At 42.1% G+C, this 13,452-nt stretch overlaps 1 protein-coding gene across 1 annotated transcript in view; it reads right to left on the reverse strand.

Moving 5' to 3' along the window:
- CCDC149 (coiled-coil domain containing 149) overlaps positions 1–13,226 on the reverse strand; it is a gene marked incomplete at its 3' end in the record, with an annotated part of 86,588 nt that extends 73,362 nt beyond the window's left edge. Inside the window, exons 1-3 of the mRNA XM_025205573.1 lie at positions 13,142–13,226; positions 5,514–5,675; positions 4,970–5,008 (exon numbers count right to left, since the gene is read on the reverse strand). Of these exons, the coding sequence (XP_025061358.1) occupies positions 4,970–5,008; positions 5,514–5,573 (99 nt within the window). The remainder of the gene's footprint in view (positions 1–4,969; positions 5,009–5,513; positions 5,676–13,141) is intronic.
- Positions 13,227–13,452: the final 226 nt, after the last annotated feature.

Genomic DNA, 13,452 nt, shown 5'->3' on the forward strand with positions numbered 1-13,452 from the left:
TCTGATGGTGTTCAACGCCGATAAATGCAAGGTTCTCCACCTTGGAAAGAAAAACCCGCAGCATCCTTATAGGCTCAGCAGTGCTATGTTGGCTAGTACTATGGAAAAAAGAGACTTGGGGGTGATGATTGACCACAAGATGAACATGAGCCTGCAGTGCGATGCTGCGGTTAGTAAAGCGACCAAAACGCTGGCTTGCATCCATAGATGCTTCTCAAGCAAATCCCGGGACATCATTCTCCCCTTGTACTCGGCCTTAGTGAGGCCACAGCTGGAGTACTGCGTCCAGTTTTGGGCTCCACAATTCAAAAAGGATGTGGAGAAGCTTGAGAGAGTCCAAAGAAGAGCCACACGCATGATCAGAGGTCAGGGAAGCAGACCCTACGATGACAGGCTGAGAGCCCTGGGGCTCTTTAGCCTGGAAAAGCGCAGGCTCAGGGGTGATCTGATGGCCACCTATAAGTTTATCAGGGGTGACCACCAGTATCTGGGGGAACGTTTGTTCACCAGAGCGCCCCAAGGGATGACGACTAGGTCGAATGGTCATAAACTACTGCAAGACCATTTCAGGCTGGACATAAGGAAGAATTTCTTTACTGTCCAAGCCCCCAAGGTCTGGAACAGCCTGCTACCGGAGGTGGTTCAAGCGCCTACACTGAACACCTTCCAGAGCAAACTGGATGCTTATCTTGCTGGGACCCTATGACCCCAGCTGACTTCCTGCCCTTTGGACAGGGGGCTGGACTCGATGATCTTCCAAGGTCCCTTCCAGCCCTAATGTCTATGAAATCTATGAAAATCAATAATCAGATCCTATCGCACCTTACTGCTGGCGCAGGGGCAGCCTGGAATTATGATACAACAGAATGCAATCCCAGACTCCCCTCTCCCTCCTCCCCTGCAGCTGAGGAGGCTCACAGCAGGGTTAGAGCGTGAAACACTGACCCTAGCTAGAAGCCTCATCAGCAAACGAGGCTCCCAGCCAGGGCATCACATGGAACACTGGCCCCGCTGCGAGGCTTATCAGATGTGGGTGGTGGACCTCTGTGGCTGGGAGCCCCTCAGTTTATGAGGCTTGAAGCCATAGGGGAGCACTTGGCCACATATTCAATTAATGGTGTGATAAGAAGAGCCACATAATTATTCCACACATTCTGTTGAATTCCACAACTGTCACAGACAGTTGACTGTGGCAGAAAGAGATCTTGGAGTCATTATTGACTCCAAGATGAACATGGGCCAACAATGAGAGAACACGGTCAGTAGGGCTAACTGTACCTTGTCCTGAATGCACAGATGCATCACAAGCAGGGCCAAGGAGGTGATCCTCCCCCTCTATGTGACACTGGTCAGGCCGCAGCTGGAGTACTGCATCCAGTTCTGGGCGCCACACTTCAGGAGGGATGTGGACAGCATTGAGAGGGTCCAAAGGAGGGCCACTCGCATGATCCGGGGACAGCAGGGCAGATCCTATGAGGAGAGGCTACGGGACCTTAACCTGTTCAGCCTTTGCAAGAGAAGGCTAAGGGGGGACCTGGTGGCCATCTATAAACTTACTAGGAGGGACCAGCAGGGTTTGGGAGAGACCTTGTTCCCCCAAGCGCCTCCCGGAGTAACAAGGAATAAGGACCATAAGTTGCTAGAGAGTAGGTTTAGACTAGACATTAGAAGGCACTACTTCACAGTCAGGGTGGCTAGGATCTGGAACCAACTTCCAAAGGAAGTGGTGATGGCTCCTACCCTGGGGGTCTTTAAGAGGAGGCTCGACGTTTACCTGGCTGGGGTCATTTGAGCCCAGTTTTCCCTCCTGCCCAGGGCAGGCGGTCGGACTAGAAGATCTACAAGGTCCCTTCCGACCCTACATCTATGAATCTATGAATCGGTGGCTTGTTGCTTGTTTTATCATGCCATTAATTTACTGAACGTGTAGCTAGGTCACAACGTAAGGCATGATTAACTGATTAATCATGCCTTAAGTGTAATGTGTAGACAGGGCCTTTTAGTCACTTTTAACTTACTTTCTGATGTAAAAGTTGTACGGAGAGCAATTTTTCACTATTTCAAATGTTGAGCCCATTCAGAAGGTGATTTGTATATGAGTCAAGCTGAGCTCAATGCAGGGTCAGGGTCTTCATGTTTATAAACAAAAAAAGGGAGCGGAAATTGGTTTGGTCACAAACTGAGTGAAAAACCAGCCAGAAATGGGAAGCGCACAAAAAGACTGGGGACTTCTTTTTTTCCTGTGTATCAGAGAAAACACTGGACCATAAATATATTTACAATAGCAGTGGAAAGATATTAATAACTTATTATTATTTATCCTTTCATAAAGAATTAATTCCCATAATAAAAGCATAAAACTGATCTTTGGAAAGGTCCTGTTAAACTCCACCAGGGTGTTTAAGCATATGCCTTATGCTATAGGCACAATTCTTGGGAGACTGATGGTATAAAGAGTGTACTAACAGATGATTAAAGCATAACCTCAAGTGTCACATATCCCTTGGGGAGCAACCTATAAGAAACCCCCTTTAAGTGTAGGTAAGAGTGTACTTCTATCATTTATTGTAGACAAGTGTTAAGTTAGCGTGTAGGTTTCTCACAGAAGTCTTCTCACTAGATCATTCTGTTGACTGTTAAGCATTTGTAAGAGTTGGAATAGTCTTACCTAACTGTCATAGATTGCAAATGCAGACTCAAACTGCCTTGTATTGAGGCCCACTTATAATTTGCATTTTCTAGCAGAAAGCCACCTAAATGTATCCACAGCCAGGCCAACTTGCAGGCACAGTGATATTATCCTGGGAGGATATATACATGGGCTGTATGTTGTGCATCCTTGTTTTAGGGACTAAGCCAGAGTTGTTGGGGTGAGGGATATTTGTGTATATATTCAGCTGCATCACTTCCTCATAATCTCAGCTATTTCTCATGCATGACTTTTCAGAGAACACTCTTCGATTATAGCAGCAGGAGAACACAAGTCTACATGGGCTTGTTCCATGTTCAGATAAACAAAAGTTGCCTAAAAGTCAACAGTTCAATATAGCCCGTGCTGGGGGTTGATGCTAATTTTTTTCTTTTTAATGACTGAATTCAAGATCAGTGAATTATATTAGCATCCTTACAGTGCCTGAAGCAGCAACTGTGGTCTTATGCCATGGCCAATTTTAATTACAAGGCTTTGACACCCACATTCTAGCAAAATGACAAGAACCAAGTGCCAGCCAGGGAAGGACAGCAAAGTGAAAGCTCTGATTCATTAATTGTGTGCAAAGCACCCAAGTTCACTGAATAGTCCCTCAATTCCCAAGACACATGCCTGTGGTTGGAGGGCCTCTTTGTACTTTGATACACTACTGATTATTTTCTACAGGATGGAACAAAACCTGTGAAAAGGCCATTCGGGGACCTATGGAAAGTCACTCAGATAAGCATGACAATGGTAGAAGGAATAATACAATGCTCCCTTCCTCATATTTCTGCATATAGAGAGATAATTAAGGTACAATTCTCTCTTCTGGCTAAGCATCCAAATACCCGCTCTGTCACAGTCCCTTCCTCCCAGAAAAGCACAATTCCTGCAGTAATTGTGATATCAGAAATGGTGTAACCTCCAAATCATGCATATCACCCTCTACTGCACCGTAGCGTCCACTGCTATGGTCATAGGCTTTTGTTTCTGGATCTCAGCTATACCTTCAGCATGGCTGTAGTAGTACCCTGGCTTGCCCCTTGGGCCTACGTCCTGGCCCTGTATTCAGACAGTATTGATTTCTGAAGGGATCAGACCCAACACCACACCAAAGTGCAGCCTCCTGCTAGCATCATCCCTAGCCCAAAACCTAAGAGGTGACTAGTCAACTCCTATACCCAGTTAGGCACTATTAACTTCCTACTTCCTCCTCCAAAGACAAAGTGTGAGATTTCCTCCCAGTTCTCTACAAGAACAGGTCTCCAGGATAAAGAAGCCAGCTTCCCTCTAGGCCTGACACCTAAGCAAAGTTAATGGAGGGGAGAGAATAGAGACCAGGTCTTTCTTCACCACTGACATAACACTTGTGGAGCTGCTATTCCCCTGGTAGTAGAATTCGACAGAACCAAATATTCAACAGAACAAAGGCTGGCACTGGGGCCAGATTCTATTACCCTTTACATACCCATACGGCTGCTACTCAACTGTATAAGTGGCATTTTTAGCACTTAGGCACAGACTGTGATTCTATTACTCCTGCTAGAGTTTGTAGGGAATTCACCCAGGAAGCAGGAGACACAGGTTCTAGGTCAGGAGTTTGAACCTGACTTGCTCTGATTTCCTAGTGCAGTGCTCTAACTACTTAACCATATGTTAGACAATAAACTACTAAGAGGCTAGGAAGGTGACATGAGTAGCCCCTAAGTGCTAGAAAAAACAAAAGGCAAATAAAAAAAATTCATATTTTAGGGCTTGGATTTAAAAATAAAAATCAGGATTTTTTAAAGTAAAAAATCCCATATTTGTGGGGTCCTGACTTGCTTTTTGGGGATATGGCTTAAGAATTTCATTACCTGGAATTTAAATGCTAATTTAAATTCTGAGAAGGCACAGAGCTTCATATATAGGTAAGGCCCCAAGAGGAACAGACGGTTAAACAGATACCAAGGCCACAGTGCTTTTTTGTGCACCTAGATTAGGACCCTAATACAAAAAAACAAAGAACAAAAAAGTAATCCCAGATCTACATACCTGCTGATTTCAATTTTGGACATAAATGAAAAAAAGTCAGAACCATTTTCATTTTCTGTGCTCAGAAAACAAAATGAGTCACTACTTAAAGACTGTATGATCTTTCAAGGAACTGAAATGTCTGCTTTAAAATATTATTTTTTATTGGCTTCTCTGATGTAACTGAGGGAATTCTTGCAATTATTTTCACAAAACATGTCTGTGAAATACGCATATAAATGAAAAGAAAGATAATAAGCCTACCTGTTTCCTCTTTTCAGGGGGAAGAGATGGATCCCCGTCCTATAAAGAGAGAGACTCGTTTTACTGTCAACTTTTTCTGAAGCCAGTAACAAAATTAAATTAGTTGCTAAACCTTTTTACATATATAAAACATTTTCAATCCAACTTTTAAAATTGGTTCCCTTTCAAAGATTTTAACACTAAGATTTATTTACGTACATTGCTAAAAATAGCAAGTCATTATACAAGGGTGCTGCGTTGTTTTCCATAAGGGTACAATAGTTAGTGTGGCATAACAATACTGCGGTTAAATTTTAAATAGAAGTATGACATATTAATCTCCTCAGGCCAGAAACTGTCTTTTCGTTTGTGCATTATATAACAACTGCATCATCAGTTAATAAATGAATAATAATGGAATCACGATCATACATCTAGAAATACTATTGCAAACCAGGAACCAATAATTTATATAGCAAGCACTGCATTCATACAAGGGGCATGCTCTTTGCAAATCTAGGTTCAATTCTTGACCAAGTTATGGAATGTTTATAAAACAACGTACAATCAGCTCTCGGTATTTCTTCTTCAGTGATTGATGTCGTTCTCGCAACTGATTGGCCATAAGCTTGTACTGGTCTCTTTCCTGTTGACACGTGTCCAGCTCTTTGGAAAGGATTAACAAAGCTTCCTTTTTGCTTTCAAGCTTCCTTTTACACACCAGATACTGAAGGGGGTGGAAAAAAGAAGGTTACTGTACAAGCCGCTTACAAGCAGTGCTGGACTGAACAGCCATTTGTCATCTATTCAAAAACGGGATTTTAAGAGTAGTTGTTCTGGGATCAAAAGTTTGCCTTCGCGAGCATCTTTCTAAGAGAAAACTGAAGCCTTTAGTATGCTTGGTTTACTGGGAAGATAGAGAATCCTAGGATTATCTTAGGGACAGATTCTCTCCTGCTATTTAGGAAAAGAAGTCCCAATAGTTTTAAATTGTAGTTTGAAATTTCTGGTCATTTTCCCCCCATCCCTTCCATAAAAATGTCCAGTAAAATCCCCAGTACCTTGGGGAACAACTGTAAGAAAGAAGCTTTGACAGAGCCCTTTGATTCTTCATTAACCCCACAGTTCCCTGGGAACCATGCCTGGTATGTAACCATGTTATCAGCAACTACCCCAGCTTCAACAATATATACCTTAAAAACCACCCTCAGTCAAAGAAAGGAAAAGAATGGTATGCACCATAAGCATGACAGACCCTAGACCTATTTCTGATTCAATCTACTCTGGTACATTCATGAAAGCTCACTGTAAATAAAAACAAATCTTTTATAGTCAGGAATAACAATCGAAGGCAATTCTTCTATAAGGTACAACCTTATAGAAGCTTCCGTAGCAAGTCAGCAAGACAGGGGACAGAATAAAAGTTTTGCCAAGTCATTCAGCAATTTGAAGCAAAAATGTCACAAGGGGCTTACACAGGATATGAAAAGAAAAGTATGTAAGTGCCAGATGTGGCGGTCCTTTCCTGAGCTCCTGCTATGCCATTCTTCCTTGCTTGGAAGGCCAAGGAGCATAAAAAATACAGTGATGTACAGAAAAAACTCAAGCTGACCCAGTTACCTGAAGCAAGATAACAGTGCATTAGACATAGCACTCAACAAATGCCAACACAACCAGCTTTCCAGTAGGGTTAATCAGCCTGAACAGAGCACCATGGTCACTTGTACACATGACAGATGTTTAGTCCCCCAAATTGAAACAGTGGGTTTTTAATTGCAATGATTAAAAACCCACTGTTTCAATTTTGGGGCTTTCATCATTGTTACAGTGAGGAATCCAATCCTACATTTTTTGGAGTGGGGGGTTGCAGAGCCTGCCCGTGTCTCCCTTGGGACCACCTGGGTGGGCTGCTAGTGGACAGGTGCTGCCCGGGGGGCACCGCCACCGTGGAGGAAAGGTCCGGGGCCCCCACAGCTCAGGGCCCACTGGCAGCATTCCTCCTGGCCATGGGAGAGATGGGCAGGGGGGGGGAAAAAAAAAGGATCAGGCCCCTCCCCACCAATGGAGTCTGCACAGGGAAGAGTTGGATCTGGCAAGTGCAGCCTGCAAGCTGGGGCAGCACCCATGCAGCTAGCAACCCACCTGGCCAGTCCCAGGTGGCACCGCCACTGCTACGGAGGGAAGGAACAGGCCCCCGCTACAGCTCAGGAGCTGCATGGCCCACCAGCGGCTAGCTCGGGCAGGCTCAGCTGAAAACAAAACAAAAACAAACAAACAAACAAACAAAAGTGGGGAGGTGCCTGATCATTTTTTTTTCTTTTCGCAGAGCCTGCCTGCCTCTCTAGTGCCTGGGGAGTGAGCTACTGGTGGGCCCTGAGCTGCAAGGGGCCCCAGATCTTTCCTCCTTGTCAGCAATGCCCCCTGGGGCTGCCTGGGCAGGTGGCTAGCAGGCAGGTGCTGCCCCAGATCACAGGCAGCACCCAGCCTGATCCAACTGTTCCCTGAGCCAGAGCCTGGGCGGCCCCAGGGAGCACTTCCACTAACTGAAGGAAAGACCAGGACCTTCCTCAGCTCAGGGGTAGCTCAGACCACCAGCAGCTTGTTCCCCTGCTGCAGGAGACACAGGCAGGCCCCGCAGGGGGGGAAAAAAAAAAAAAAAAAAAAAAGGATCAGCCCCCTCACCTCTTTTTTTTTTCAGTGAAGCCTGCCCGCCTGTCAAAGGTTTCAACACTACACATAGCTGTTGCAAACTAAACTACATGCAGATGTGGTTTAGTTTGCAATGTAGCAAACTCATGGTAAAAAAAATGCACGTGTAAAGCATGATGCAGTTAAAAACTACAAAAACGGCCAATTTTCATCACATGTACAAGCACCCCATGTCAATACAGCCAAACTGCTTCTGGTACCCAAGCTACTTCAGCTGTCTTGGCATGGCACTGCATCATGTCAGGCAGACACACCTCTGTTTTCATAAACTAGTCTACCTGATTACCTTTCCCTGAGCCCTTAAGTTTAAGGAGAATGTGCAAGACATGCAGATGTTGTATGTGTGATGTCTCAGTGTCCTATCTTCCTTCAGTAACTGAATTTTATTTCTCAAAAATTTTAGGCAACTTGCTTTCATTTCACAATTTGGGCTATCATTAGAGATAGCACCCATGCTAAAGAGCTATATTTCTATTTCATATTTTATACCATCTGATATTTGTATGAGATGTGGCACTAAATACATTTCAAATGTGCTCAGTAAAAGACCAAATACTGTAGCATTCATGAAAACAATTTATAGTTTCATTATATACTCTGACAAGAATACTTTGTTATTATGGGCTCTTCTACAAAGCAAGAGCATCAGCACTTCCACACTGTTCTGGGCTGTTCTTCAGGACAAAAATCATTACTCATATATTACTACTTGCTTGGAATTGACTTTGTTAACCTCAACTTCAAATAAATGAGAAATGGAGAGAGATTCTTGGTACATGACTGTAGCCAGTGTTTTCCAAAAATGGTAAATGCTTAGTTGCAAACAACAAAAGGGGAACAAAAAGCTATTCCAAGATGGATTTGAGCTCCTAGAGAAGACACTACTACCTTGGATTAATTTTATTCCTAGCAGCATTGAAGCTGAAATCCTGTCAAATGTTTTGGATTATGCTGCCTTGGCACTGACTTTATGAAGGCAACTGTACCTATGTATTTGTGCCTTTATGGATACAGTATGAATAGCAAGTCCCCTGACAAAAGAACCAACACAGAAGACATCCCAAATCTAAACTTTAACACTGTCAATGCATAAGTATTATAAGTGCATATATAAGTACATTGTGTACACTTCTAAACTTGGAAAATCAATTTTACGTAGCCATTTCCTGTTGCTCTCCCAAACCACTTTTAAAAAATTTGATAAGAAGTTAGGATTCTCTGTACAGGATTATCAATTTATTCTGGCAATTAACAACAAAAGCAGAAAATTTTGGCTTCCGCTGTAGGGTACAACAATACCAAATTAATAGTGAACTGTTTCCATATGTGTGATATAATTATCCACAGTACAGGAGAAGATAGGTGGAAGGAATTAAAAATATACCTAATACTGATAAGTAAATTGACTTTCAAAATGACTTTCCCCTGCCTTTCAAAGACATCTATAAAGACAACAGGAGTCACCAACTCCCCTCTATCACAAGCCCTTTCTCCAACACTTTGGCTAATAACCTCTAAAGAGGGAGAAAAAAGTTTGAAATGATAGTGAGATATCTGTCCATGGAGAGTGAGATAGTTTCTTTCCTTCCTTTCATAGTCCTCCACTTCTTTTAAGACCTGAAAGGAGGGGAATACTGCATGTAGTCAGCTCGCCATACATTGTAAAACAGGATATTCATAGAATCATACAACATTAGGACTGAAAGAGACCTCAGAAGGTCATTTAGTCCAACCCCCCGTTCAAATCAGGACCATCCCTAACTAGATCATCTCAATCAAGCTTTCTCTACTTGGGTCTTAAAAACCTGCAAGGATGGAGATACCACAACCTCTCTGGATAACCTGTTTCAGTGTTTTACTACCCTCCTCATGAGAAAGTTTTTCCTAATATCTAACCTTATCTGCCACCATTGAGAACAGTCTAGCTCCATTCTCTTTGGAACCACCCTTTAGGTAGTTGAAGGCTACCATTAAATCCTCTCTCAGTCTTCTCTTCTCTAAGCCCAGTTCCCTCATCCTTTCCTCATAGGTCTTGTACCCCAGCCCACTTTTCGTTGGCCTCTATCCAACTTGTCCACATCCCTTCTGTAGTGGGGGACCCAAAACTGGACACAGTACTCCAGATGTGGCCTCTCCAATGCTGAATAGAGGGGAATAATCAATTCCCTTGACCTGCTGGCAACACTCCTACCAGTGCAGCCCAGCATGCTGTTAGCCTTCTTGGCAACACGAGCACACTGTTGGCTAATATGCAACTTATTGTCCACTGTAACGCCCAAGTCCTTTTCTGCAGAGCTGCTACCCAGTCAGTCAGTCCTCAGCCTGTACCGGTGCATGGGACTGTTCTGTCCTAAGTGCAAGACTTTTCACTTGTCCTTGTTGAACCTCATGAGATTTCTTTTGGGCCAGTCCTCCAATTTGTCTAGGTCTCTCTGAATCCTAATCCTACCATCCAGTGTATCTACCACTCCCCCCATGCCAGCTTGGTGTCATCTACAAATTTGCTGAAGGTGCACTCTATGCTATCTTCTAGGTTACTGATGAAGATATCAAACAAAACCAGCCCCAGGACCGACCCCCGAGTCACTCCATTTGATACTGGCTGCCAACTAGACAAACTATTAATCACTACCTGCTGAGCCTAACAATCCAGCCAGCTTCCTATCTACTTTACAGTCCATTTATCCAACCTGTACTTCCTTAGCTTGCCTGTAAGATTGTGAAAGACCATATCAAAAGCCTTGCTAATCAAGATATACCACATCCACTGGTCTCCCCACGTCCACAAAGCTAGTCATCTCATCACAGAAAGCAATCAAATTTTTCAGGCATAACTTGCCCTTGGTGAATCCATGCTGACTTTTCCTAATCACTTTCTTCTCCTCCAAGTGCTCAGAAATGGATTCCTTGATGACCTGCTCCGTAATTTTTCCAGGGACTAAGGTGAGGCTAACTGGTCTGTAGTTCCCTGGACCCTCCTTTTTCCCTTTCTTACAGATGGACACTATATTTACCATTTTTAAATCATCTGGAAACTCTCCCAATCGCCATGGGTTTTCAAAGATGATGGCCAGTGGCTCTGCAATCACTCTGGCCAAATCCCTTAGCACCCTCAGATACTTCTGGCCCCATGGACTTGTACATGTCCAGCTTTTCCAAACAGTCCCTAACCTGTTCTTTTGCCACATTTGGATGCTCACCTTTTCCCCAAGCTGTGCTGTCTGGTGTAGTAGTCTGGGAGCTGGCTTTGCCTGCAAAGACTGAGATGAAAAAGGCATTGAGTGCTTCAGCCTTTTCTGCATCCTCTGTCACTAGGCTGCCTCCCCCATTCAGTAAGGGACCAACACTTTCCCTGGGACTCGCAACTAAACTGCTCAGTTTGGAAAATGTACACAATGAGCATATACTTCTGAGCATTACCTTTGCTACCTGGGTAAGCTAGCATTAAGATTAATGCTTTCAGAATGTGCAATCGCACTAAAAGAAAAATCTACTAGTTACAAAAACTACACAGTAGCCTATGGCAGATAACTGCTGTACAAAATTTGTATTCTCACTCAATAAAAATAGATCAAATGCAAAACAAAAATTGATCCTGCCCTACATGACAAACCTCCATTACGTATGTACTCACAGCATGAAAGAATACTTCACCTCTTATGGGGAGGAGGTAGTTCTCCCTTATCAATTAGACTAACAATTACTGAACTATAAACAGGTGGTGGTAACAATTGTGTTCATGGTCCAAATGAGAAAAGATAATGATGCCTTCCGCACATAATGCAAGGAGTGCTCTGACTTGGATTTCTGTGTAGGCATTTTTACTTTGCTCATCATTGTGGTATCTAGATTCTACCATAAAATCTGTTAAAAGTTATTTTTTCTAAACAGTTTATCTTTTGATATAACACTGGCTTTGCTAAATAGATTTTTTTTAAAGATCATGTAATAAAGTATAAGAGTTTGCATCTGTGGACTTCCAAGAACAAAAATCTACACCAACAGATTATCCTCCTAAATTTGATTATTCTCGAAAACTATATACCTAATTCCAATATATTAGTTTCTGAGGGAAAAACAAATTACACTGAGATAGAATTCAAAGTAGGCATGACAGATGCTGTACAATGCATATGCTTTTCAATGTAAAAATAAAAATATATTAATAATGGCTAAAAAATGAGTAAAACCATCAGAATACCAAGAGAAAGGGTATTTAGGGAAATAACTAAGCCCCAGAGAAATATCTGTATGAAGAAACAAATGAGACAAGCAGACTTAGCGTGATGTGAATTAAGAGAGAGAAACACACAGACTTTGATACTGTAGTTTGATTTGAACAAAGGAAGCAACAGGGGTAATTTTAAATATGGTCTGTAGGAAAAATCTTCAAAGGTGCTTCTGTTTATGTAAACACTGGAGAATTCATCCTCTCAGTTTGAAGAAAAAAGGCTATGTATAGTATACTGAGCGACCAGCGAGGCAAACAAAAGGAATTCTGTAATGTATTATAAAATACTTTGAAACATTTTATACCATGCTCTCAGGCACATCTCCTTTGAAAAATTTCATTAAATTGTTTCTTAAACCCAGCAAAGCTTCACTTTTAACATAAGAAACAAAAAAGTTAACCATGAACTAGCTGCTCTAGTCACAATCTAAAGATAGGAAAAGTACAATTTTATCTGTCCAGAGACTTTTATCTACCAATTTACTGTTATCTCCAATAAAGTAAATTATAATTGCCACAAGGAAGATCATAATAATTAAAAGAATATATATGACATACTACATTACTGCCTGAACTGCTTTACAACCAGATAACTGCTTTAGTGAATTAAGTAAGAGACTGACATTACATGAGAGTGAAACTGCTCCAAGGTCACCCTCTACATCAAACACTTACTATTTGTCCATAGTTATTTTTAGTGACAAATCCAGTTAGATCTCATTAACTACTATACAGACATGGTCTAATAATCTGAAAAAGCTGGGACACTGTCAAGATTTTAGATTTTTTCAATGAACCCATGGCAAAGTTCATATCATAAAACAATTTAGAAAACACTGCAGACTGCATTTGTGTAAATGACTAGCTCAACACTTTGGTATTTCCCTTCTTGACACTAATTAACATAAAAAATAATGCATTAAGGGCAAAAATAATGATATTATCTGTGACTTTAACTTATGCATCACTGTGGACTTATCCACACTGATGCATCACTGTGCATTTTGGGTGTTCTCAACCCTTCAAAATCAGATGAACCTCCTACATTCTAGTATGACATCATACAGATGTCTTGAAACTTGTTGACTTCATCCATTACTATTTCTGTGCTCACGAACTCAAATGATAAAAATCAGATCTTTCAGACAACAGATCCTAGCCACTTCTACCCCATGTGATATTATGCCTATTTTATAAATGAGGAACTGAGGGACAGAAAATTAAGAACAGAATTTACAAAGATGCTCACTAACCTTGGGTGCTTTAGTGACTGCATGCCCCTCCTGAGAAGCCTGAAGTCTGGGTTCAGAAATACTGAGCTCCAGTGCTGGGTGCAATATACCTTAACAATCAGGTATCCAGAAAATAAGGAACACATAATTAAAGGGCTATCTACCAAAAAAAAAATAATTAAAAAAAATTTGGCATATGATGTGCCAATCATATAACATCTATGATAAAGCCAAGGATAAAGAGAGTCCCTTCAGATTTGTCAGCTGCCTCCCCATGATATCAGCCTCTCTTCTTGCAGTTCCCTGCCTCCTTCACCATACACCTTCCAGCT

The sequence above is a fragment of the Alligator sinensis genome, unplaced genomic scaffold (genome assembly GCF_000455745.1).
Source record: "Alligator sinensis unplaced genomic scaffold, ASM45574v1 scaffold745_1, whole genome shotgun sequence".
Lineage (NCBI taxonomy): Eukaryota > Metazoa > Chordata > Crocodylia > Alligatoridae > Alligator > Alligator sinensis.